Source organism: the organism of the source record quoted next, unplaced genomic scaffold (assembly GCF_019419815.1).
Source record: "Pyrus x bretschneideri cultivar Hongxiangsu unplaced genomic scaffold, Pyrus_bretschneideri_v1 Contig5, whole genome shotgun sequence".
NCBI classification, from domain to species: Eukaryota; Viridiplantae; Streptophyta; class Magnoliopsida; order Rosales; family Rosaceae; genus Pyrus; species Pyrus x bretschneideri.
The window spans coordinates 164,727-189,681 of NW_025999787.1; the positions used below are offsets into that span (position 1 = coordinate 164,727).

Genomic DNA, 24,955 nt, shown 5'->3' on the forward strand with positions numbered 1-24,955 from the left:
CAACACTCTCGGAGCAGGAGGCATCGGAGCAGAAGGCATTGGAGCAAGAGGCATAGAAGCGGGAAGCACCGAAGATAGATCATTCAAGGCCCCAATCCTTGGTGGAACGCTGGATGACCCAGGAAAAAGGTGCTTCTGGAAGAAAGCTGCAAGCCTTTGACGGTCATCAAGCTCATCAAGCTTCCTCTTCATGCCTGTCGAATAATTGTTGGCAAGCACGTGCAAACTTCGGTTCTCGTACTTAAGCTGTTTGATCTCCTGCTTAAGACTCTCCACCTCCGCCATCAAGGATTCAACCTGACGGGAGCGAGCAAGAAGGCGTTGGCCCATGTTGGACACAGAGCCAGCGCACTGAACGCTAAGAGCCAAGGACTCTTGAACGGCCAACTCATCGGACCGTCCTGAAAGCAACTGACTATCTTTGGGAGTGAAGAGGTTCCGAGCTACTATCGTAGCCGTTGTTGCATCCGTCATCACAGAGTCTTCACCTGTAAGAGGGCCATGAGAAGATAAGAAAGACGGGCACCATACCTTATCCTGACGCGGCGCAACCGGATCATTGCTTAGACTCAAATCTAAGCAAATGTTCGATGGGTTAGATGAGCTAGCCATTTTTCAAGAAGTTAAAAGAGAAGGGTTGGATGGAGTGAAATCTCGACGGGCCGGAGACGATTTCTGGGCAATTTTCAGAGTGTGCATGATAGAGGTGATCGATCACCTCTATTAAAGGAGAGGCATTCACCGATTCAGAAATGAAGAGACACCACTCTTCAAAGCCGGATTTTCCGGCGTAAAGATCGCCAGCTCTTCAGACGCAATCCAGGCTTTTCAGAAAGCGTGTGCCACTTTGTCAAAAGCTCCCGGCTTTTCAGAAGACGGGTGGAAGGCGAGAAATCAGCTGCACACTTTAGCCGACAAACGTGGGTGACAAAGCCGAAAGCTCCCGGCTTTCCAGAAAGCGAGTGCAACTTTGTCAAAAGCTCCCGGCTTTTCAGAAGACGCGTGCCACTTTGTCAAAAGCTCCCGGCTTTTCAGAAGATGCGTGGAAGACATTGCCGCATCCGCACTGCCATTTGCCATTACAATTCCTATATACATCAACATTCATGGCAAGGCATACACCCACAAACGCATAACTTTCCTTCTCGGCCGAAAATGTAAGCTGCAACCAACCCGCACAAACATGCTCAGTTTTCTCCTTCTCTTGAGAACACATTTTCAACCATGGATGTATCCCCCAAAGAAGATACCAAATGCCTGGAGTACAAAGGAGGCAAGAGGAAACGGTGGATCGAAGCATGTGGATTCATTCGCTGCCTCTTCGAAAGCAAAGGTATCTCATATCATCAAGGACGAAAGCAAATGTATCTCATATCATGCTCTTTCCCTGTCTTTTCCTTTGTCCTTGATATTACCTGCATGGCAAAGTGAAAGAAGCAATCAGCCGGCACTTGGAGTCTACCTGGACTCTATTCCCTGGTTGCTTACCTAGGGTTGCTCTCGAGTAGTCATCTTCAACGGTTGATACACTTCCAGAGAAGGGACCACTTCTGCAAAGGGGAGCAAGTAAGGCAAAGGAAAATGATACATTGAAGCATGAGGAGACAAGCATATGCTGAGCTATCCTCTAACCCTCTTCAATACGAATTGAAGAGATTGAACAAAGAAACAGATAAAAGGAGTAAGCTCAGACCTTCGGGGGAGACCAAAAGAATCCTGCTGCCCAGTTCAAGAGTAGCACAAAGAAAAATCAACGATTGGAGGAAACCAAAAGAATCTCCAGCTCAGTTCAAGAGTAGCCTGTGGAAAAACTCAAGATGAAGCCTCACTGCAATCACCAAGGAGAAGATGGAATTTACACTCCATAACCAGATTTGCATCTCTAAACTCTTCTCTTTGTTAGATATATCCTGCCATATTTAGTATGTTTAGTTGCTGTTTATGTGTTTACTTTTGTTTGGTGTGTTTTAAACATTGAGGACAATGTTTGATTGAAGTGTGGGGGGGTAACTAAAGTGTTTTGATGCAAATTCGGAGGGTTTTATCCACCATAACTTCAAATGTTGTTTCTTGCTGTTTTTAAGTGTGTTTAGTGTGTTTTGACTTAAAAATTCGAAAATCACATAAAAATTTGAAAAACATGTTTTGAAAAGCCTAAAAAGAGTGTTTTGAGTCGTTTTTGTGTCGTAGGTCACCTTCCAACACAATGATAAGGATTTGGTTTGTAAGTGCATGACTGTTAAAAAGAGTTATAAACATAGAGAAAAGTTTGATTTACTCTTGGTATATGCTTGGTTATGGTTATAATGTATGACTTCACATGCAATCATAAAAGAAAAATTCGTTTTTGTAACATGCTTGAAGGAAGAAACTCAAACAAACGCTACAACCCTGAGAGACTTGAGCCTATAACGTTCTTTGGAGAGTATAATCTGTGATTTCTTGTTTTCTAAAGTCGTTGCATGATCTCATTATTCTTTGCTTGGTTACTACTTAGAAGGCGTTTCATCATATAGTTCCAAATGCTAGAACTCATGCCCATTTCATTCAAAGCATGTTATTGATTTGCATAACATATATCAAGATGAAGTTGTGTAGTTGCCACCATAGCCAAATAGCCTCACTTCCCATATTTCGTATTTATTGTAAGTTTTACCCCCGTTGAGCTTTGTTTAGCCTTTATTCTTTGTTAACCCACATTTTCCTCACCTAGCCTAGATTAGGACATTCCATACCCTTGTCTTAAAAAGATAATGAGCATGACTTAAATGAATTCCTTTTGAGTTACATTATGCAAGAAAATGAGTGTGGGGGAGAGAATGTTTAAGTGTTTATGTATGCTTTGAGATTCAAAAGAAAAGAAAAAAAAAGAAAAGAAAGAAAGAAAGAAAAAAGAGCTTGAAAAAAATGAAAGAATGAGTGATTGAAGAAAGGGTCCAAAACACCAATTCTGGCCGTAAATTGTCTAAATTCTCCCTTTTTGTTCAAAAGTTGAGTTTTCATTCAAAAGTGAATTCTAAGTTGATTCAAGTGCTTTGCTAACTATTTCTTTAAGAACCTTTGTTTTCCATATCCCTTCTTTGTTATCCACACGCCCCAAGCCCCATTACAACCAGTGACTTCAATCTTGAGTGTTATGTGTTTCAATTTGTGGAGTTTGAACTTGGTATGAGCATATGGTGTCACTGGTTCTCGCATCTAAGTGGTAGCATTCCATTCATAAGATCATATCTAAACATGCTTATTAACTCCGGAAATTGCTCTCTTTGTGATATATATATATGTGAGTGTTCGTTTTCATTAATCTTCTCACATATGACTAGATTAGGGTGTGTAGTTAGAAAATCTGAGTGAAAATCGAGTGCATATCTTGTAAGGAATTGAGCAAATTCTCTAAGGCATGTTACTACATTCAAAACATGGTTTTAAATGCTTAATTGTGAAATAGTATGTGGTGACTATGATTAAGAATGTACTTAAGTGTGAAGATGACTAAAATCTGTGAGAATGATGATTTTTAACATGTCATGTGCATTGGAAATCCCTAAGACGGTTGTTGGAAGGTTTAGGTTGTGTTTTACGTGTTTAGTGTCGTTTTGTTTATTTGTTTTTATTCTGTTTTGCTCGAGGACTAGCAAAAGCTAAGTGTGGGGGTATTTGATAGGAGCATATTCATGCGACTTAAATGGCTTGTTCTCGTGCATTTACGTTATGTTTATTTAGTTATTTTAGTACTTTAAGCTATTTTTGTGTGTTTGTAGGTCCAAAGGGCTAAAGGAGCAAAAAGATGCATTTTGGAGACTTTTGGAGCACTTTTGGGCTAAGGATGGATAGCTTATGCTTGGAGCCAAAGTGTTGGACGAAATTGAAGACCTAATTGAAGACCAAAGTGTTGGAACCTTGTTCCCTTTAGTTTTAGGACATTTAAACCTTTCCTATATCCTTAGCCGTGCATAACATTCCAACATTCCACTCCTTCATTTCAGCCACACTCCCACATATCATTACTTATCATCACCGCTTATCACTTATCATAATCACATATCATTACTTATCATCACCACTTATCACTTATCATAATCACATATCATACACTTATCATCACCACTTATCACCTAACACAAAACCTTGCAGCCACATCCATTCCACTTCATTGCACATGCATCTTCATAAACCATCAGCACATGCCACCATCATTGCCGTGCATACCCTCACTCTTTAATCATTTCCAACCCACATGCACCCATAATCATTCATATAAATCAGCCACATGCACCCATAATCATTCAACCAACTTTGCACATGCATTCATCATTTAACCTAGCTGTCATTCCACTTTAATCAACATGCATTCCCTTCATAAATCAGCCACATGCACTCATAATCATTCAACCAACTTTGCACATGCATTCATCATCACAACCTAGCTGTCATATTCCCTCTTTTCTTCCTTCATTCACCTATAAATAAGCATCCATTGCATTCCCATTGATTCATTCACCATTCACGCCAGAAATTCATCCCCTCTCTATAACACATCCATACTTCACCATTCTTCATATTTTCTGCCCAAAAAATAAGCCTTGAGGTCCCCTACATCCATCCCTATCCTAAACACATCATTCTACACCATCCATAACTCCCCATCCCTCCAAACCTATCCTTAGACCTTGTGCCACAACAAAGAGGAGGAGAAGAGTGCCTAAACGTTCATACAATTCAAGTTTGAGTTGTTGGAATTTTTAGGTGTTGCTTTTCCTCGATTTCAATGTTTAATTTCAATTCTCTTTGTCTTGTACGTATGAGGAACTAAACCCCCCCTTGGCTAGGGGGGATTCGAAATATATGTTTATGCTTGCATTTTGATTTGATTACTTCTAATTGCCTTTCATAAGTTGTGGATTCAATTTGTTTAACTGTTTGATTGATAACTTATTTATGTATGTTTATTGAGAGTACACGCTTAATTCTCATGCATGAATATGACGCTAGAATATAAGTGAGTTTCACCTAATAGTTACGAACTTATATTCACAAGTAGTGGAGGTTGCTTATAAACAATTGCGTTAAACGAATTCTTGGCATAAGTTTCATGCAATCATAGTAACGAATGCCTCGTCAACACTTATAATTTTCATAGAGCGTAATGATTCTTGCTTGTATCTCTATTATGCAATCATGTAGGGGACTTGTGGGGAATGTTTTGGGTTGTCGTATGCAATCATCCAATTCAATAACGTTAGGAAGATTTGAAGGTTAATTAGTGCATCACGGTTAACTTGGGGTGTTGAGAATTCATGGTTTATTGAAATGCAATTGGAAATCTTTTTATTATGCAAGTGTAACATGTGTGGAGATGAACCCCTTGGCTAGCATTATACGCACACAAATTAAACCCTCTTTTTGACAATTGTAGTATAGAATGTAAGTAGGGATCGTTCAGGACCGGGGATTAGGAGGGATTGTTAATCACTTGGATTTCACTCAAAAACGTAAAAACACAATATAAAACACTCTACTAGACTCAAAGAATGCAAAACTAAACTTTAAAACACTAAAACAAACCAAAAGACTCAAAACAGCACCAAAACACTCAAAACTGCCTTAAAAACACTTTCTGGGCTGTTTTGAGCACTTTGAGTACTTTGGACGAATTTGGGTAACAAATTGAATCAAAACACTTATAAACACAAACTAAGACACTTTCTAACTAATTTGGACAATACAAAGACTCAAAGGAGTCAAAACAAGTTCAAAAGACTCAAAACTGCCTAAAAACACTAACTAGGCAGTTTCTGACCTTAAACCCAATTTTGGACGAATTTAAGTTGTAACTTGACTCAAGACTCTTAAAAACACAAACTAAATTGATTTCTAACTAATTTGACAATAAAGTAAAGGGGGATTTAGGGTTTGACGAAATTAAACTAAATGAACAAATTGCAATTAAAACAGAATGTAAATATGAAATGGATGAATTGGAATGAATGGATGCTAGCCAAGGGGTTCATCTCCACACATGTTACACTTGCATAATAAAAAGATTTCCAATTGCATTTCAATAAACCATGAATTCTCAACACCCCAAGTTAACCGTGATGCACTAATTAACCTTCAAATCTTCCTAACGTTATTGAATTGGATGATTGCATACGACAACCCAAAACATTCCCCACAAGTCCCCTACATGATTGCATAATAGAGATACAAGCAAGAATCATTACGCTCTATGAAAATTATAAGTGTTGACGAGGCATTCGTTACTATGATTGCATGAAACTTATGCCAAGAATTCGTTTAACGCAATTGTTTATAAGCAACCTCCACTACTTGTGAATATAAGTTCGTAACTATTAGGTGAAACTCACTTATATTCTAGCGTCATATTCATGCATGAGAATTAAGCGTGTACTCTCAATAAACATACATAAATAAGTTATCAATCAAACAGTTAAACAAATTGAATCCACAACTTATGAAAGGCAATTAGAAGTAATCAAATCAAAATGCAAGCATAAACATATATTTCGAATCCCCCCTAGCCAAGGGGGGGTTTAGTTCCTCATACGTACAAGACAAAGAGAATTGAAATTAAACATTGAAATCGAGGAAAAGCAACACCTAAAAATTCCAACAACTCAAACTTGAATTGTATGAACGTTTAGGCACTCTTCTCCTCCTCTTTGTTGTGGCACAAGGTCTAAGGATAGGTTTGGAGGGATGGGGAGTTATGGATGGTGTAGAATGATGTGTTTAGGATAGGGATGGATGTAGAGGACCTCAAGGCTTATTTTTTGGGCAGAAAATATGAAGAATGGTGAAGTATGGATGTGTTATAGAGAGGGGATGAATTTCTGGCGTGAATGGTGAATGAATCAATGGGAATGCAATGGATGCTTATTTATAGGTGAATGAAGGAAGAAAAGAGGGAATATGACAGCTAGGTTGTGATGATGAATGCATGTGCAAAGTTGGTTGAATGATTATGAGTGCATGTGGCTGATTTATGAAGGGAATGCATGTTGATTAAAGTGGAATGACAGCTAGGTTAAATGATGAATGCATGTGCAAAGTTGGTTGAATGATTATGGGTGCATGTGGCTGATTTATATGAATGATTATGGGTGCATGTGGGTTGGAAATGATTAAAGAGTGAGGGTATGCACGGCAATGATGGTGGCATGTGCTGATGGTTTATGAAGATGCATGTGCAATGAAGTGGAATGGATGTGGCTGCAAGGTTTTGTGTTAGGTGATAAGTGGTGATGATAAGTGTATGATATGTGATTATGATAAGTGATAAGTGGTGATGATAAGTAATGATATGTGATTATGATAAGTGATAAGCGGTGATGATAAGTAATGATATGTGGGAGTGTGGCTGAAATGAAGGAGTGGAATGTTGGAATGTTATGCACGGCTAAGGATATAGGAAAGGTTTAAATGTCCTAAAACTAAAGGGAACAAGGTTCCAACACTTTGGTCTTCAATTAGGTCTTCAATTTCGTCCAACACTTTGGCTCCAAGCATAAGCTATCCATCCTTAGCCCAAAAGTGCTCCAAAAGTCTCCAAAATGCATCTTTTTGCTCCTTTAGCCCTTTGGACCTACAAACACACAAAAATAGCTTAAAGTACTAAAATAACTAAATAAACATAACGTAAATGCACGAGAACAAGCCATTTAAGTCGCATGAATATGCTCCTATCACACGTATATATTGTGCTCATGACACCACCGATGAGCCCGTGCAACATGAGCCATTACAAAGGGATGGACGTTACAATGAAAGGCTCATTCAACGATATACTGCATTTCAAATGCCAGACATGCACAATGCCCGACAAATTGACTTGATAGAGCACCAGTGGGCATTGAAACAAGCTGAAGATAATTAAGTTCATTTAGTGTGTTTTTTTTGAATTTGGTATGTTTATGTTATTTTATTTGGTGTGTTTTATTATTTGGTATGTTTATGTAATTTTTTTAGTGAGTTTTTAATTATTCTGTATGCTTATGTAATTTTATTTGGTGTGTTTTTGTCATTTCAATAAATATTCTCTTATAAATATTCTCTTAGTATAAATAACTTACCAAATTAATTTGAATAAATATTCAATAAATTGGAAACAACATAAATAATACAAATAATAAATAATAAATTACAACCCAAAGTGATTGGAAAATTATGGGCTCCGATTACAAAAAGTACTCTATTCATCATCACTTAACCAATTTGTGGTGCTAGGATGATCTTCTCTTGTGGTGCTAGAACCACCTTGGCTTGCTATCGCTTCTCTTGCACGCCTCCTTCGCACCACGTCCACTTTCTCTGACTTCCAAAAAAATTTAGAATTTGGAGACTTCCCTTTTAAAGGCATGTTCATAATCTCACGATCTTGTTGAGCCCGTCTTTCTTCTCTAACATGTTCCCTTTCTTGCCTAAGTAGCTCTCTTTCTCTCTCATTAGTATGAAATTCTCTCTCAATAGCTGCTGCTTTTGCGTCATCTCCAGCCTTATCAGCCTCATATTTCGCCAGTTCCCTCGCCAAAGTCAATTCACCTTGGCGAGTAAGTTCTTCCATGAACTTTGCATAATCATTCTTGGAAGCACTCCCTTCTCTTTGAAGCCTTCCTACCTTGAGGCCTAATTGGATAACGGGTCGAACCCGACGCTTGTTCAGGGAGGGGCGTTTCGGGCACTTCTTCTGCATCATCTTCATGAACATGATCGGGTGTAGAGTGTAGAGGGGTGTTGTTCATGTGCACTTCTAGACCGACTGGCACAACTCTAAATTTAGGACAATCTTTGACAATATTCCAACATTCCCACCGGTTGAATGATTTATTTTTGCTTTTGGTTTTGGCAGCGTACCAAGCTTGTGCTTGAAGTTCCTACACAATGAAAATAAGTAACAAATAAATAATTATAATGAAAATAAGTAACAAATAAATAATACAAACAACATAATTATAATGTAAGTAGGTAACAAATAAATAATACAAACAATAAATAATAAATTATGTAGGTAACAAATAAATAATACAAACAAATAATTATAATGTAAATTTGGGTATCAAATAAATAATATATTGTTACCTGATCCGAGTAATTTTCCCCACTTCGAATATTACTACTAGCTTGTGTCAAGGCGTCTCTCCACGTACTAAACGATTGGCTAAGTAATTTCCAACGACTGGACATTAATTCTTTGGTTCTTTGCCCACCAATTTTCTCAAGATAATTGGTATGAATAAGACTCCACATTTCTCGCAACCGCATCTCATTACCCGTAAGCGAACTATGAGTAACTTCAACCCAGCTAGTACACAACGCAACATCTTCAATAGGCGACCAATTCGTACCTGCACCAGTGGTCATTTTGTTGAAAAAAAATGGATTCAAACTTTGAGACAAAGAAAGGAATGTGATTGAAAGTAGTTGAGAAAATATGAAATTGTTGTGTAAGGTAGATGATAATGAGAAGGTATTTATAGAAAAGTAAAAACAATTTTTTTTACAATTTTTTTCAGAGTTTTCAGATTTTTTTTTTTTTTTTTGAATTTTTTACAAATTTTTTTAAATTTTTATTCAATTAATTAATCTCTACCGTTGGATATAAAAAAATTTAAATTCCAACACTCCAGATTGTGCCACGTGTCACAACGGTAACTTTTCTTAATTTTAAAACTATTTTTTCTTTTTTATTTATTTATAAAGAATATTAATATCCACCGTTGATATCAGATCGAACGGTGGATATTAAATCTGACTTTTTTATTTTTTTTGACCGTTGAGATCGAACGGTCCAAATTAAGTAACCGTTGAGATCTAAAGGACCGTGGGAAGCCACGTGGCTTCCCAACGGTAACTGACAAACTTTTTTTTTTCTTCTGATTTTGTGTCGGCGAAGCGCCCCCACGCGCGAGTGGGGTGCACGCACCTGACACAAAAAAAATTAAATATTGAGCTGACGCTAGGATGACGTCAGCGCTGACGTCACATGGCCTCAGGCTCTCGGGCTGGCAATTCCCCACGGGCCCGGAGCTCGGGCCTCCACCTTCCCTTGGGCTAGCCCACGCTAGAGCTGATCCATCGGGCCTTGGGCCCTTGTTCTGTCCCCTGTCCCCCGAGCTATAGCCCACGCTGGGCTTGCTCTGAGGTTTTATATACAATGCCTCGGTGGAGGGAATGATGGTTTGGGGAGGCCCTTTTATATACACACGGTACTAAACACCCGAAAAACTTTAAATTAAAACAAAACAAAATATTCAAATTGTAAAGGCTTAATTGAATTATCAATCTCGTGATGATAGAATAGTTGAAAGATAGTCTTTGTGTATAATTAATGGATAGTTAATGAAATTTTCAATTTTGAACCTAAATCCTAACAAACTTCACCGTATGAGCTTAAATCTTAGTTTTTCTTTTTACCACATAAGCTATCTTGCAACTATCCTATCACCACGTGAAGTAATAATCCAATTAGGCAAATTCTATAAATAGTTGGTGGTTGCTCCCATTTTCTTGGATGGGTCATAAAGTTCAAATGTTACCCACTGTACTCTAAAACTTTATCGATTTATACTTTTTTCTACTTTTTGGTTTTTTTAATGTCTAATTCTCTATTAAATTGATAAGTTATCTTGTTAATTTGGTGAAAATGCGAATCACATGTTAGTTCATATAAGAGTCTCAAGATCACATGTTATTTAGGGCTGGGCACAGGTCAGGTTGGGCCTAAATTTGGAGGAACCAGACCTACCCGTTTTAAAATGTAAAGGATGTGGTCGAGTAGAGGGATTTTGAGTTTGGGAACCAAACCTAACCTAGCTCGTTTCAAACAGGCGGGTTCACGGGTCCAATTACTTTTTTTTATTTTTTCGATATTGGGCATACTGCCTGTTTATTTCTTTCTCCTCTTCACATCATCTTCATTCTCTCTTTACTTTTCCCCTCTCCCAAATGAAAAACTGAAACAACAATCACCATTTCCCTACAGCAGCATCACCTGAGCCTTTGCCACTGTCAATGTCTTCAACTTCAATTGTCTCTCTATTTGCAACTTCAATTGGCCTCAACGCCGCCGCTTCACGATTTGGTGATAGGTTTCCACCTTTTCCCAATCTCCGACTCCTTCAAACTTACTTGTATTTAGTTTATCGGATCTAATGGTTTCTCGACTTGCATGTGTTGGGAAGTGGCGGATCTACGATATTGTCAACGTATTGGACTTGAGACTTGGGAGAGAATGAGAAGGAGTCGATGAGGCTTTCGAGTTGGGAACTGAAATGGCTGATTAAGGAGGGTTGGGAAGATGGGGTTTGTGGACTAGAGGTCATTTTGGTGAATTGATGATAGTCTCGGTTCGATGATGTCGTCGAGGAGAGAAGTGTGAAAAGATGAGCAGAGTGGGAGTCTGTGAGAGGAAAGAGAGGCTAGGTCACTTGGAGAAACAAATTGAAAGAAAAAGAAGATAGGGGTTTTCAGTTTCCCTGGATGGAGGTTTGATAATGATGGGCGATGGACGAAGTTGATGATGACGACAGCGGCTGGAGCTGGGACAGTGAGTTTGGGTGGTCAGCAACCGAGTGGGAGTCTGGTTTAAGTCCAGGAATGAAAGGACGATGGGATGGATAATGGATTAGGGTTAGAGACTTACTAATGGACCTGGTTGTTATAGTTAGAAACTGGCCGTCCAAGTCCCCATTATTACAAATCCTAGGACTTGCCTAGCCCTTTAAATGACATCACCATGCCCTGCCCTGCCTTGTTTATTCTCTAAAATATTTGAAACCAGCCCATACCCGTTCTGAACCTAGACTACCCGCCCAGACCCATGGTTCCTCTACTGTTTGCCATTATTAGACAATTAAAAAGGCTAAAGGCACAAATTCATACAATTTCAATACCTTTAGGGATCATTGGACTAGACTAGATTAAGTGTTTATCCAATCCGGTGTTTGTTGTCCACACTTGACTAGTTTTAATGAGACTAATAGGGACTCGCCCCTACTGAACACTTCGCTAGATGTTCTTAGTGAGGCCCCTCAATTTTGAGTGGATTGCTAGTCCAGTTCTCTCCCTCGCTGCTGATCCCTCGTCGTCTCCCTTCTCCTTTGCCCCTTCACCTTCTCCTTTCTCCTTCGCATCTTCGCCCACTCCCTTGGGCCTTCATTATCCCACCCAAAAGCCTAAACCCATACCTCAAACAAAAACTGAAAAATAATCCACTAACTCCCTTCCTTTCTTCTTTGTTCAATTCACCCTCTCTCTTTCTCTCAACAAAATCGCCATGGTTGTGGCTTTTGAGCACCGCACACCAACTGCACAATCCTCCATCACAATCTCAACCCACAGCTCTTAAGCATTCACGAAGCAATCTCAGCCCTTCCGAATCCACCGCCGCTAAATCCTCATTCTCCTTCCCCGTCGTCTCTTAACCAGTACGAGCTCACCAAGATTGCCGCCGTTGTTGAAAACTGGTGAGAGCTTCTCTTTTTTTAGATTACAGTTTTCAATTTCTCCACTTGAATTTGATTTTGTTGTGGTATGATTATGAATTCATTACTAAATGAATGAAAATATAGTCATTTGTTGATTGTGTATTCAATTGATCAATGGGTATGTGTAAAATGGTGATTTAAAAAGTGCCCAGGAGGTGTTTGATGAAATGTCTGAGATAACTATGACTAAGTTTGGCTGAGGCTTGCTAAATCCTCATTCTCCTTCCCCGTCGTCTCTAAACCAGTACGAGCTCACCAAGATCGCCGTCGTTGCTGAAAACTGGTGAGAGCTTCTCCTTTTTTAGATTACAGTTTTCAATTTCTTCGCTTGAATTTGATTTTTTTATGGTATGATTGTGAATTCATTACCAAATGAATGACAATATAGTCATTTGTTGATTGTGTATTCAATTGATCAATGGGTATGTGCAAAAGGGTGATTTGGAAAGTGCCCAGGAGGTGTTTGATGAAATGTTCGAGATAACTATGACTAAGTTTGACTGAGGCTTGCGAATGAGGCTAAACTTTTGAGTTAAATTATTGTGATTGTGATTGTGATTGTGACTGGGGTTGAATAATTTTTTGTGGAATCAATTTTTTTAGGCTTCCAGGAAAGTATGGTGAATTGATGTTGTTTGCATCATAATTGTTCTATGTATTTTTATTTTTGCCAAAATTTGAAACTGAGATTTAAGTGTAATATGTTGTTTGAATTTGGAATGTTGAAAGTTGTGTTTAGTTGTTAAGAAATTACTTGGAATACTCCTATTGCTGGAAAAGCTCAAAATGGGTATCTATAGGGAGTGTTGGATAAATATATCATGATGAAAATTGTTGGAGTCAAGCATGATAAGGTCAAATTTGGTTGAAATTTTGATGTTGGTTGATATAGCATGAGTTTTTTTTTTATTTTTTTTATTTTTTCATTATCCAGCTTCTTAGTCCGACATTGCACCAAATGCTTCACTAAGTTAGTCCAGCTTAGTCTATTCTAAACCAGTCCAGCTTAGTCCCTGAAGTTTGTCCAGTCCAAGATAGTCCGATGCAACAAACGCACCCTTAGGCCCCCATTTGTTTGGGCTCGCTAGATAGGAGTAGCTGGGATTGGCTTAACTTTTGTCCTAGTCCCTTGTTTGACGCTGTTGAAGGATTAGCTTGTCTTCCTTGCTAATACTATCTGAAAGGTCCAGATTACCAATCATTGGCAATCCCGTGCTTCCCCATCATCACCACGACCTCTCCCTCAAACTCTCAATCCCTTCCCAATTCCTTCTTCCCATACCTCATCGAAACCCTGTGCACTGCCAGTATCTTGCCGCCGCACCCTCCCTTCCCCTTTTCTCAACGACGGCGGTGAACTGTGAGAGAGAAAAGAGAGATCAAGGTGGATTCTATTTAAGAAATTAGAAGCCAATCTACAATGATTGCGATTGGATCGAAGTCGAAATCGAAATCAGAGAGTATGAGGAAGCAGACTTAGCAATCAAATATTGATTTTTTTTTTTGTGGAAGCTCTTTCTTAGAAAGTTCACAATCAAGCAACCCATTTGATGCAAACTTGTCAGAAGAATTCAACAGCCTTGATTGAGTCTATGAATCCTTCGTTCCCTTTGCGAAAGGTAGTACAGAAAAAAAGTTAGTTTGAAAGTCTATGTGAGAGATAAGAGGTGGGCACTAAGCAAGGATAACGATGAGCAAAGATCACGATGATGGCTTGGGATAATGTTTTTTTTTTTTTTTTTTCCAAGGGAAAAAAAATTGTTGGTTTAAAAAATTGTTAGTCTTTTGTTAAAAAAATAAAAAATAAAAAATTGTTAGTCTATGACTTAGTCTGGCACTGCACCAAACACTTTATAATTTTTATCTAGCTTAGTCCAAGTCAAGCCAGTCCAGTCCGAGATAGTCCGATGCAACAAACGAATCCTTAGGATGCAAAATGATAAAATTAAGACTTTGTGGCCCATTTTAAAAATCACCTCAAACTTGAAGGTATAAAATGTAGTTGGCCATTTTTGTTAATATAATGATGTATTACACTAAGAAGCGGGAGAATAAATTAGTATCGAACTTGTTGTCTATAAAATTCAAATTTAAAACATCTCACTTACTATTATTTTACAATTAAAAAAAAACTTTTAATGAAAATGGCGTAACAAAAAATAATTTTTATAAAACACACATAATGATTTTCTTTTTTTTTTCAATTATGCCACTTAGAGTTGGTTTGGGATCTATCCCAAAAACAAAAAAAAAAAAATATATATATATATATATATATATAGAAAAGCTTATTAAAAAAATCTAAAACATTAAATGTCTTTGGTAAAACATAAAAAAAAATGTATTTTTTAAACTGCTGTCAATGAAAGTAGAAAATCATAGAAAAGCAGAAGTAGAGTCTACCATGCTTCTAAAAAAACTGTTTTTTTTTTTAAAGCATAATAATCAATGTTCATTTAATGAACTTTTCAAATGGCAAGTATAACCCCTACATGTTTTACGAAATTACAATCTTTGCCCCTACATTATTGCATTTGACAATTATTATACCACATTTAATATTATATCATTTTTAGTCATTTAACATATTCAAAGCAATTTATATAAAAGTTTATCAAACACTCAAACATTGTTTTTTATTTTATTTATTTATTTATTTATATTAAAAAACACTTTTACAAAAAAGATTTACCAAACACTTAACAACTTTATCTTACAGCTGTTATTGTCACATCACAGCAGAAGCATTTTTTTTTTAAAGCACAACAATACCAAATTAACCTCAACTTGCTCTAACCCTTAGAGTAAAATTCAAAATTTAGGTTCTAAACTTATCTCAACTTGCTCCAACCCTTGGGACAAATATGAGTTAAAACCAAAACTCATTTCTGGGGCAAATTTAGCCCATGATTCCCTCTGGATTAGTGGGGCTGGCCCACCATATATGTATATTTCTTTTAGTTTTATATTGGGAAGTGTTATTGGCACTCCAAAAATCTCATTCTACACTCCTCACAAATGTTTTTTTTTTTCCAAATATAGAAAGTTTGGAGTGTAGAATGAGATTTTTGGAGTGCCAATAACAATTCCCTTTATATTTATAAATTCATTGAATTTAACTGTTAAAATCTAATTTAATCAAATCCAACGGTAAAAAAAAGAATATCTAACAGTCTAAATTTAAATCCAACAGCTAAAGTAATAAAAAAAAATATTCTATGTGTTTCATATTCTTTCGTAGTGTTCCATGAGTTTCATGGTGTCAGTTTAGTAATTTTTCAATATTTATCGAAATTTAAATATTTTTAGGTTAAATGTTCACAAAATTAAATTAAGATCGTCTACATAATTTTTTTTTAAGTTACTTTAAGAAAAAAATTATCCTAAATTCATTCTTTAATAATTTCGGGCTAAAAATTTAACCTATAAGGGTTGGAGGAGAAAAACTGTTTTTGGATTAAAACCTAAATTTTCTGAGTTAAATATTTTAGGTTTTAACCCAAAGGTTGGAGATGGTCTTAGTACTACGGTTTAGTAGTATTCCTCTTCAGTTGTAAGTGAGAGATCTTAGGCTCAATTCTCGCCAAAGGCGAATTTGAACTACATTATTGCTAGTCCATTGTGAGACTTATCTCTAACCCTTGGAGTAAAACCTAAAATTTTTAGCCTAGAAACAGATTTTCTGCTCCAACCCTTTTAGCCTAAAATTTTAACCCCATATTATTAAAGTATGAATTTAGGCTCTTTTTATTTTACACTGTTTAAAAAAAAGGAAAAACTTAATATGAGTCCAATTTTACGAGCCATTATTAGTTATAGTCCTATTTTGTTTAATTTTTGAGTTAGGTCCAGTAATTTATTGTCCACATCAGCTTATTTGTATTCTTTTGCCACATTTACCCTTAAAAACTGACTAATTAAGTAATTACTGTTTTTTTAATTTGTGATTAATGTTAATCTTATCCTTAATTATAGGATTATTTTTAGGGATTTAAATCTCTTTTTTTTTTCTTCTCCTTCCACAAACCGTTCATTTCTATTCTTATTTCTCCGTCACAATATCTTTCTCTTCCTGCGTTACTCTGTCCAGTAATCTTCTTCCATAATATTCATCTTCTGCTCCTCCTCCTTCCATAAGGATGATCAATATACATTGGATTGGATTAAAAAAAGAGATTGCACTAGTCAATCTTATGTTTTGGGGTTCCACAAAATTACTTCTTCTTTCTTCCACGAATTGCAGACTCTTATGATTCTCGTTTATGCATGTATAATTGCAGGCTCTCACGATTAATTTCTTCTTCACTTTTTTGGTATGTATAAAGTATTTGTCTTCCTAAAAAGTAGGTATACATAAAATTGAACGTATCTGGGAAATAAAATCCTAAATGACCCACCAAAGGAATAAACCCTCCCCCCAACACTCATAGTCACCAAATTGTTGCTTTACTTTGATCTGCGCCTTCCACCAATTCAGGTAAACAAAACTTTGTTTTGTTTTTTTGGGACAGAAGGGAGAATATTAAACAAATTAAGATGGCATCATAATTAAAGATTCCCAAACACCATGGTACAAGCATAGAAACTAAAACAAGCTTTGAATCAAATGGATATATACAAACTTTGGCCATATGAGGAGGATGGATTGGGCGCGCCATGAATTATACACAAGGAGGATTGAAGATGCAATAATCATTCCACCAAAACAGGTAGATAAAAATAAATTAAATAATTGCACCCATAGAGGTAGAATGAAAACCCTTTTCTACCCATAGAGGTGGACAAAAACACATAACTTACGTAGCTCTATCACAGGTTTTAATTTTTTTTAATCTACCTCTCACAATTTTTTTACTTTTATTTTTGATAAACTTATCATATTTGTTGTATAAGGATTTATAATTTATTTATTTATGAGAAAGTAGATAAAGGCATTTGAAATTCAAATTTAACAAATTAAAATATATTTTTATTTTTACTTTAAGGGGCAAAATGAACATACCAACAAATCAAATGAAATTGGACTTGATCTGAAAGTAGGTGATTTTTTTGGACTTGGATCAAAATGCCCCTAAAAAAAATTATGTAGACTATCCTAAATTAATTTTATGAACATTTTAACCTAAAAATATTTAAATTCCAATAAATATTGAAAAATCACTAAATCGACAACTCATGAAACACTATGGAAGAGTTTGAATGTGGAATTTAAATTTGGGTGAATTTTGAGTTAAATTTTTTTAATTATTTTAACGGTTGGATTTAAATTTGGACCGTTAGATCTTTTTTTTTATCGTTAAATTTGATTATATTCGATCTCAGTCATTAGATTTAATAAATATAAAACTTAAAAAAAAAAAAAAGTTTGATTATGGCTACATGATCACGTAAAGAGCCGTTATGCTCATCACTTCCATCAGACAACCAAAAAACAAGCCCACATGTGTGGGCCAGGAAAGTTGAGCAGCCTAGCGAGTGCGGGCCGTGCGAGCGTCTGGGATGGGCAAGTTCAATCCACTTTCCTTGTTTCACTCTCACATGTGGACTCTACCACAAATTTTGGGCTAAATCTTAAGGGGAATTTGAGTTTTTTAAGGTTTTAACACTTAACCTAATTTTAGAACAAGGGTTGGAGAGAAATGGGAGTGGAATAGAAGGGAAAATTTAGTGTATATAATTTTTTTGTTAAAAAAAAAAGTCAGAAACCTTGTTTTTAGTTTACCCCATTATCATAATTTCTGTTCTATTTGCACTCTAGAGGTTCTCAAGGATCGCAGTTTTCTGGTGTTTCTGCCCAAATTTTGAGTTGGCCGAGTAACAGAAATTACTCTTCGCATTCTTCTCTACGTACACACGTATGTATTTCATTTGGAAGTTCAGAACAATTGAGAGTCCAAATTTCGAATTAGGGACCAGAGGATAAATGGAAAATTTTCATGTATTGAAAGAAGAAAAAATGTTCATCCAAGGGCTTACATATATTTTTCTACCGACTTTTATTTTATTTTAACAAACGATATTATCTATACTAATGAAGAGGTTGCAAACTTGGCAACGTCGTGGATCAAAGGGCCGAAGCCTCCTATTGTTACCCGTTAACTCTTACTCAAACATTCAACACAGATCAATCAACCCAGGTCTTAGAAAAGAAGTCATAACATTAACATATTATGGCAGCAAGCTTATACAAAGACTTACATGTGATGTTTTTTACTTGCCAGGATCTTTCCAAGGACAGCAGAAACAGAACCAGCAACGTCAGGAAAACAAAAATTGGATACAAACACAGCCAGCAATACCAGAAAAACAAAAAGTATGTATATCAACGCATGTCGATCGTCCATCCTATTCACTAAAGCTTTTGGCTGTGACTCTGCACGAAACTTTTCCTTTCTCTTTCTCAAATAGATTCTTCGGTTTGAAGTACCTTGGAAAGGAACTGCTTGCGACGAAGTGTCTTGCATATGTTGTTGAGATTGATGTTCAGCCTCTGAGTTGTTGGCAACAACTGGCATCATATGAGCAGCAGGCACCAAAGATTCATCTAGGTTGATGTTGATTATATCATCGTTCAGTATATCCGCATAGAAGTCTTCATCATAAGAACCCTGCAATTTGTAAATAGAAAAGGATCAAGATTCATGGGCTGGACACACAATCGACTACCATATAGAAATAGAGTTCAAAACCACCATCAGTTATGCATGGCTTCTTGGACGCTTGGACCCGGTGATAATTTCTCAAAGAATAATAAGTATGGTAAAAACAGAACAACAAAGTATTGTTCAGGACCCTAAGATGACTGAAGACTTCTTATATAAAGACATTTGATTAATCACTTATTATACAACAACTGAACACTTGTTGGAGGTGGTCACTGGTCACCGCCATCCCTTTAGATCCCTTCCCTTAACCACTAAATAATATTTTATGTCAGTTCGGGGATTAGAAGACACTAATTTAGCGGCTTTGGTGCTGTCATAACTACCTGAAACACAACTCCCTCTGTAACAACCATCTGACACAAAACTAGCCGTGCCGTATTTATTAGTATGGACCCATTGGTAAGCTCATTAAATTAAAGAATGCACTAAAAAGTTGCACCGACCAGAGAGAGGAACATGATACCCGCTATATGGTGTATATTTTTATTTTTCTCCTTTTCCTGTAAAATGATACTCGCTGTATGTTAGATTCTAACATTGTAGGTGGTGCTGCAGAGTTAATCTCAGCTAAGATGACAGAAAAATTAAGAAAAAGAAAGAAGGATAAGATAAAACAAACCCACCTTCTGGTGGCCAGTAGAGTCTGCCTGCGTAGCATCTGTTACAAGTTTTTGGTAGGCGTCGGATGCAGAATCAATTTGCTCAATAGACTGAGAATCATGACTGCTAGTAGACTTTTTCGAAGGGCATTCAACTGCCTTATCCCCTTGGTCATTACCAATTTCAGAGATGGCGCTTTCACCCTTGTGCATAGTTGATAAAGGACTCCGACTTGAAGAACCTCGGTTTGTGGTGTCATTCAAACGAAACTCACTGTTCTTCCGAAGGCGGCAAACAACCATAGAATCCTGCAGATACAAACAGGCAGAATATGTAAGAGAAAAGAAATCAGAAAGTGCAGATATATATATATATATATATATATATATATATATGGAATGCATAAGTGAATCTGAAGATGTAATCAGAAACTATTTTCAATATAACTCACATAGCAAGTAAATAATCTTGAACCAATTCAAGATGATCAAGCAGGTCAGATGTCTCTGGCTAAATATTCACTTCTGATAATGTTCACTTTAAAATCACAAACTAGAAGGAATATGAAGCCTCTGATAAGGTATTACTAAGGAGACAGCAATTATATTGGAAGATAGAGTGAGGAAACGGTAATTAATTTAATATTCCGTTTCCCAGAAGAATATACATATGGTGATAGTTCAAACCAAATAACTAACAAAATATATTGAACTAATAATGAAAAAAGTCACCTGGGATTTATCATTCATGCAGTACTCGTGCATAATCCATTCTGTCCTTTCCCCTTTTGGTGCACGACCTACGTGGAACACAAGTGTCCTCTTTGTACCAACAACATTAGAACCTGACTTTACGTTACGTTCCTTTCCTGTGGCTTTCCAATAACCAAATTCTGTTGCCCTCCTACTTTGTGCACCATTTGGGTACTTTCTTCCTCGTGGAGAAAAGAAGAACCATTCATTGTCCGATTGAATGATAGATTTAGCTAGTAACACATACACAATGTCAAACCCAGCAAAAGACTATTTGTTTGCACAGAGAATTTAACCAGTTTAGGGTTGTGAAATAACCACACATAAAACAAACAAATATTATAGGCGGTGCGAATCAGACACCATATTATGCAAATTATAACCAGAAATAACCAACATAGGTCTCCATGATTAAATTTCTGGAAGCAAAAAGAATTCAAGTTATTTCAGCCTTTCAAGTAAAGGGTGCTATTTCTCAGACACACTGTAGGAGGAAATTTGTAGGTTAAGCGCAATTCTATAGTGTATTGAGAGAAAAATGGGTGCAGGAATTCCAATAATGTTATCGTGCATAGAACTGCATCGATTTTCAAATTTTGCAATGCAAGACTTGATCCCAGGAAATAGTTTCTTTTAACCGAGTAATTAATTACTTAAATAATTTCCAACCTTCTGTAACCATGAAAGAACTATCGTCTCAAACAGGGATTCAAAACTAAAATGTTTATAAATCTGCATTCTATACTCTTCCTGATTAACGCCAATTGACTCCAAACCATACAAATACACTTCTCTATCAATTTGAACTCTTTCTGGTCAGCTCGTCAGTTAAATCAAGTCTTCATCTTTATTGGCTTCTAACTAGACAAAAAACTATACTTCAATATTCCATTTCCAATCCAAAGAAAGTGCAACAAAGATATTTCCAGGTATCTGCCCCTTTCATTTACAAAATTTATTAGAGAGTAGGCCAAAACATATGTATAAACTCAGCACATTCCTTAAGTTCAACACATCCTGCATGTTGAGAGACATACAGATGTAAACATATATGTGCAGCCACTCTACTTTGTACCTTGCAAGCTTAAAAATAGGCGGGGGACGAGAATTTGAGTGCGACCACGTGCATGTTTGTGTTTACTCATTGTAGGAATGTGACTAGTTTACCACAAGAAACTATTGCACACTAGCTCCATCTCTTTTTCTTTCACACAAAAAGAATCCTAAACATAGAATCCCCTCCATTCATACTAAAAGGAATTTGGAAGCATCGAAATATGCTTCGCTTTCTCATTTTGTTAAAGAACTATTTACAATTTATTCAAAGCTATCAATTTCACATGAAGAACATCCTATCAACTAACAGAGAACTGAGAACCAGTAGTAGTGTAATCTCATGGATCAAAGGTTCGGACCTAATCTATAGGAGGAGTGAGACCCATGCAGTTCCACAGCCCGGCTTAAAATGAAAAGAGGCCTGTGGACTGATCATTTAGCAGGGTTCTTAGTCACTCTGCATAACAATTAGAGTAAGAGTAATGCTAGGGAGACCAAATTTTTAAAACCAAATGACGTGGTTGTAGATGATTGGATTATTAATTAAGTGTTGATTAATGTGCTTGTTTCTCATTTGGTTTGCAATTATCGTATCGATATGCAAGAACTACAAACCAACGTGGAATATAAGAGAAATGAAAAGGACATCTCTTTCGTATTTTCCATGACAAAAACATTGAATAAATCCAATTCAACGCTGTCGCTGTCGCTGTCAGCACACAAACGCAATACTCCATAAAACAAATATCATTCTTAATCAGTGTTTCCTTAATCTTTTCGAATAATAGCTATTAAAAGTAAAAACCCAACAAACAATACCCAATTCCTAAAAATTCGAAGAAGAAAAATCAAAACTTTCAGAAAAATAAAGTGGAGAACTAAAAAAATGAGTAAAACCCAACAAACCTGGCAAGTCGCAGGGTTCGAAGTTGCAGATATCAACCTCGGAGATGACCTCCACCGTCTTCCCGGGTGCGGGTCCCTCCAGCTTGTTCTTAAGGTAGTAGGAAATCAATTCCTCGTCCGTCGGTGAAAATCTAAACCCCGGAAACATCGAAAAGGCCGCTATAGAAAGCTGAGCGTCCTTCGAAACCGCATCCATATCTTCTTTCTTTGTCCTTGTCTCACTGCTGTTTGTTTTCACACACAGAGAGAGAGAGAGAGAGATGAAATTTAAAGGGGTTTGGGTTCTGTGCCTTGCTTTTTCTTGCCGTTTTTGTCTTGCTTTTGCGTGTCCAGGTTGGTTTGTTTGAGAGAGAGGGGGTTTGGGCGGAGGGAAGGGCACGGAACAGGAACGGACCTAAATGAACGTGATGGTCACGCGGATGGAAGCTACAAAAGATAGCAACGTGAGAACAACTTATGTAAAATGGGTTCATCGTTATTTGGCGTCTCGATCTAATAATACATTGTGTAGGACCATGAATTTGGGCCATAACACGTGGCACACAGGGTGACAAAAAAAACGGGAATACCCATAGTTAATGACTCTCGGACTATCGGACTAATCAGACTTTTCAACCAATTGGACTTAGCCTTAGTCTGTTACATATGTTACTTGTCTCCCAAGTAAGGAAATCATAATTCATGTCAAGTTAGGATATATTGGAAATTAAGCAACTTAATCACAATCCTAGGAGGATTAAACAATTTATCATATATTCTCTTTTAGATAGTCTTTGATTTAATAGGGATTACTTTCTCAAGATCTCTATAAATATTCTATCTTGGGTATTTATTTGAGAGTCTCTGGTCATCTAATATACTTTACGAGAGCTAATATTCTCTCTACACACTATTTATTTATGCGTAGACATGGAGGATCATCTCCTATGTGCCTAAGCCAGAGTACCTTTGTCAAGGATCTATTCTGATGTAGCATGCATCATCATAATCTTTTCTTAGAACTATACTAGTGATTTCCTTATCCATCCCTGGAGATATGTAGGCAGTCCGATCTAGATTCAATCACACTCTCCAATCAACCTCATTCTCTATCCGTCGGAGTACTATTATGATGCCAAGTGGCATCATCTTGATTGTACACGTGTCCATTGCTAGTAACAAATTTGGGTTAAGTTGTTGGGTTTGTTACATATTAGTTAGTATAAATAAGTGATTGGTAGAAGAAGTAATCGTTGATGTTGTAATAGTCTTCTCTGTAATACAAGTTACTGTGTAATTGAGAAAGAAGTAGAGTTAGGTTCTAACATTGGTATCAACCAATTTGTTCCTCTCAATCCTTCGCTATTGTATGACGCGACAAGCTTCATGGAAAAATATGGAGTCCAGGGTTTCGAGCCTAGAAACTAAGATCGAGGAGTTCAAGATTTCTCAAGATGAGGTGAAAGCAACTCAGGAGCTGATCTTGGTGCAGTTGCAGAACCTTTTGGCATGAGGAAATGAGGGTTCTTGGGGCGAATCATCAAAAGCAACGCTGGGTGACAATCCTTTCCCAGATCGCATGAACAATACCTAGAATCGCCATGATTTTGGTCCCAATTTCAATAAGTAATCATGACCTCTATTCTTGAAGTTAGAATTTTCGAGATTCAACAAAAAAGATGATCTATTAGGCTGGATACATAGGGAAGAGCACTATTTCAAGTTCTTCAATGTTGAAGACTCCAAGAAGGTGAAATTAGATTCCTTTCACATGGAAGGTGCAGCTTTGCAGTAGTTCTAGTGGGCGAGGTGTTTGACAAAATACCCCAATTAGGATGATTTCACTACAATATTATGTCAAGAATTTGGTCCTTTAGAGTTGAAAGATTCTACAGAAAGCTTGGTGAAATTGCGCCAAGTGGATACCCTCAAAGGCTATATGACTGAATTCAGAAGATTTGCGAATCGTACAAGAGATATCAATCCTGCATTGCTCAAATCATGCTTCGTGGGACGGTTACGCCCTAAATTGTGACATGATGTGAAGTTGTTGAAGCCAAAAGATGTCCCGGAAGCTTTTGCATTTGCTCATCAGTTAGATGTCAAAATTGCTAATCTTAAGGTGAAATCTAACGCTAAACCTCCCTATGTTCAATCCAATGTGTGATTTCCTTTGTAGAATGTTAATTCCAATTTTGGGTAGAAAACAAGCCTAGACCAAACAATATTAGGAGGTTAACACCTGAAGAAGTGGATTATTGTAGAAAAAATAGGCTATGCTTTCATTGTAAAGAAAAATTTGTTAAGGGTCACATGTGGGAGGAAACATTTACTGTTAATTGATGTCCAAGAAACTGATTTGTGTATGACTGAGGAAGAAGAGATTGAAGAAACTGAAATCATAGCTTGTGCATTATTTGATACACTGCACCTCTGTCAATCCAAATAATGAAGGTTACAGGTTATGTTAAGAATTGTCCTGTTACTATTT

General features: G+C 36.9%; 1 protein-coding gene across 1 annotated transcript; it reads right to left on the reverse strand.

Moving 5' to 3' along the window:
* Window positions 1-18,646: 18,646 nt before the first annotated feature.
* Window positions 18,647-22,786, reverse strand: LOC103963833 (NAC domain-containing protein 40-like). Its single transcript, XM_048569091.1, has 4 exons — window positions 22,486-22,786; window positions 20,503-20,756; window positions 19,795-20,079; window positions 18,647-19,114 (listed from the first exon to the last, which is right to left on the reverse strand). Exons 1-4 carry the CDS (start codon window positions 22,679-22,681, stop codon window positions 18,701-18,703), a joined length of 1,149 nt encoding a protein of 382 aa, XP_048425048.1. The 5' UTR covers window positions 22,682-22,786; the 3' UTR covers window positions 18,647-18,700.
* Between the last annotated feature and the right edge of the window lie 2,169 nt (window positions 22,787-24,955).

Excerpts from the sequence above, each read along its gene's own strand:
- LOC103963833 (XM_048569091.1), bottom strand. The coding sequence starts at position 22,681 with ATGGATGCGGTTTCGAAGGACGCTCAGCTTTCTATAGCGGCCTTTTCG. Across the intron at positions 20,757-22,485 it reads CGAACCCTGCGACTTGCCAG|CTAAATCTATCATTCAATCG; the intron begins GTTTGTTGGGTT and ends ATGTGTTACTAG. Across the intron at positions 20,080-20,502 it reads GCATGAATGATAAATCCCAG|GATTCTATGGTTGTTTGCCG; the intron begins GTGACTTTTTTC and ends TTGTATCTGCAG.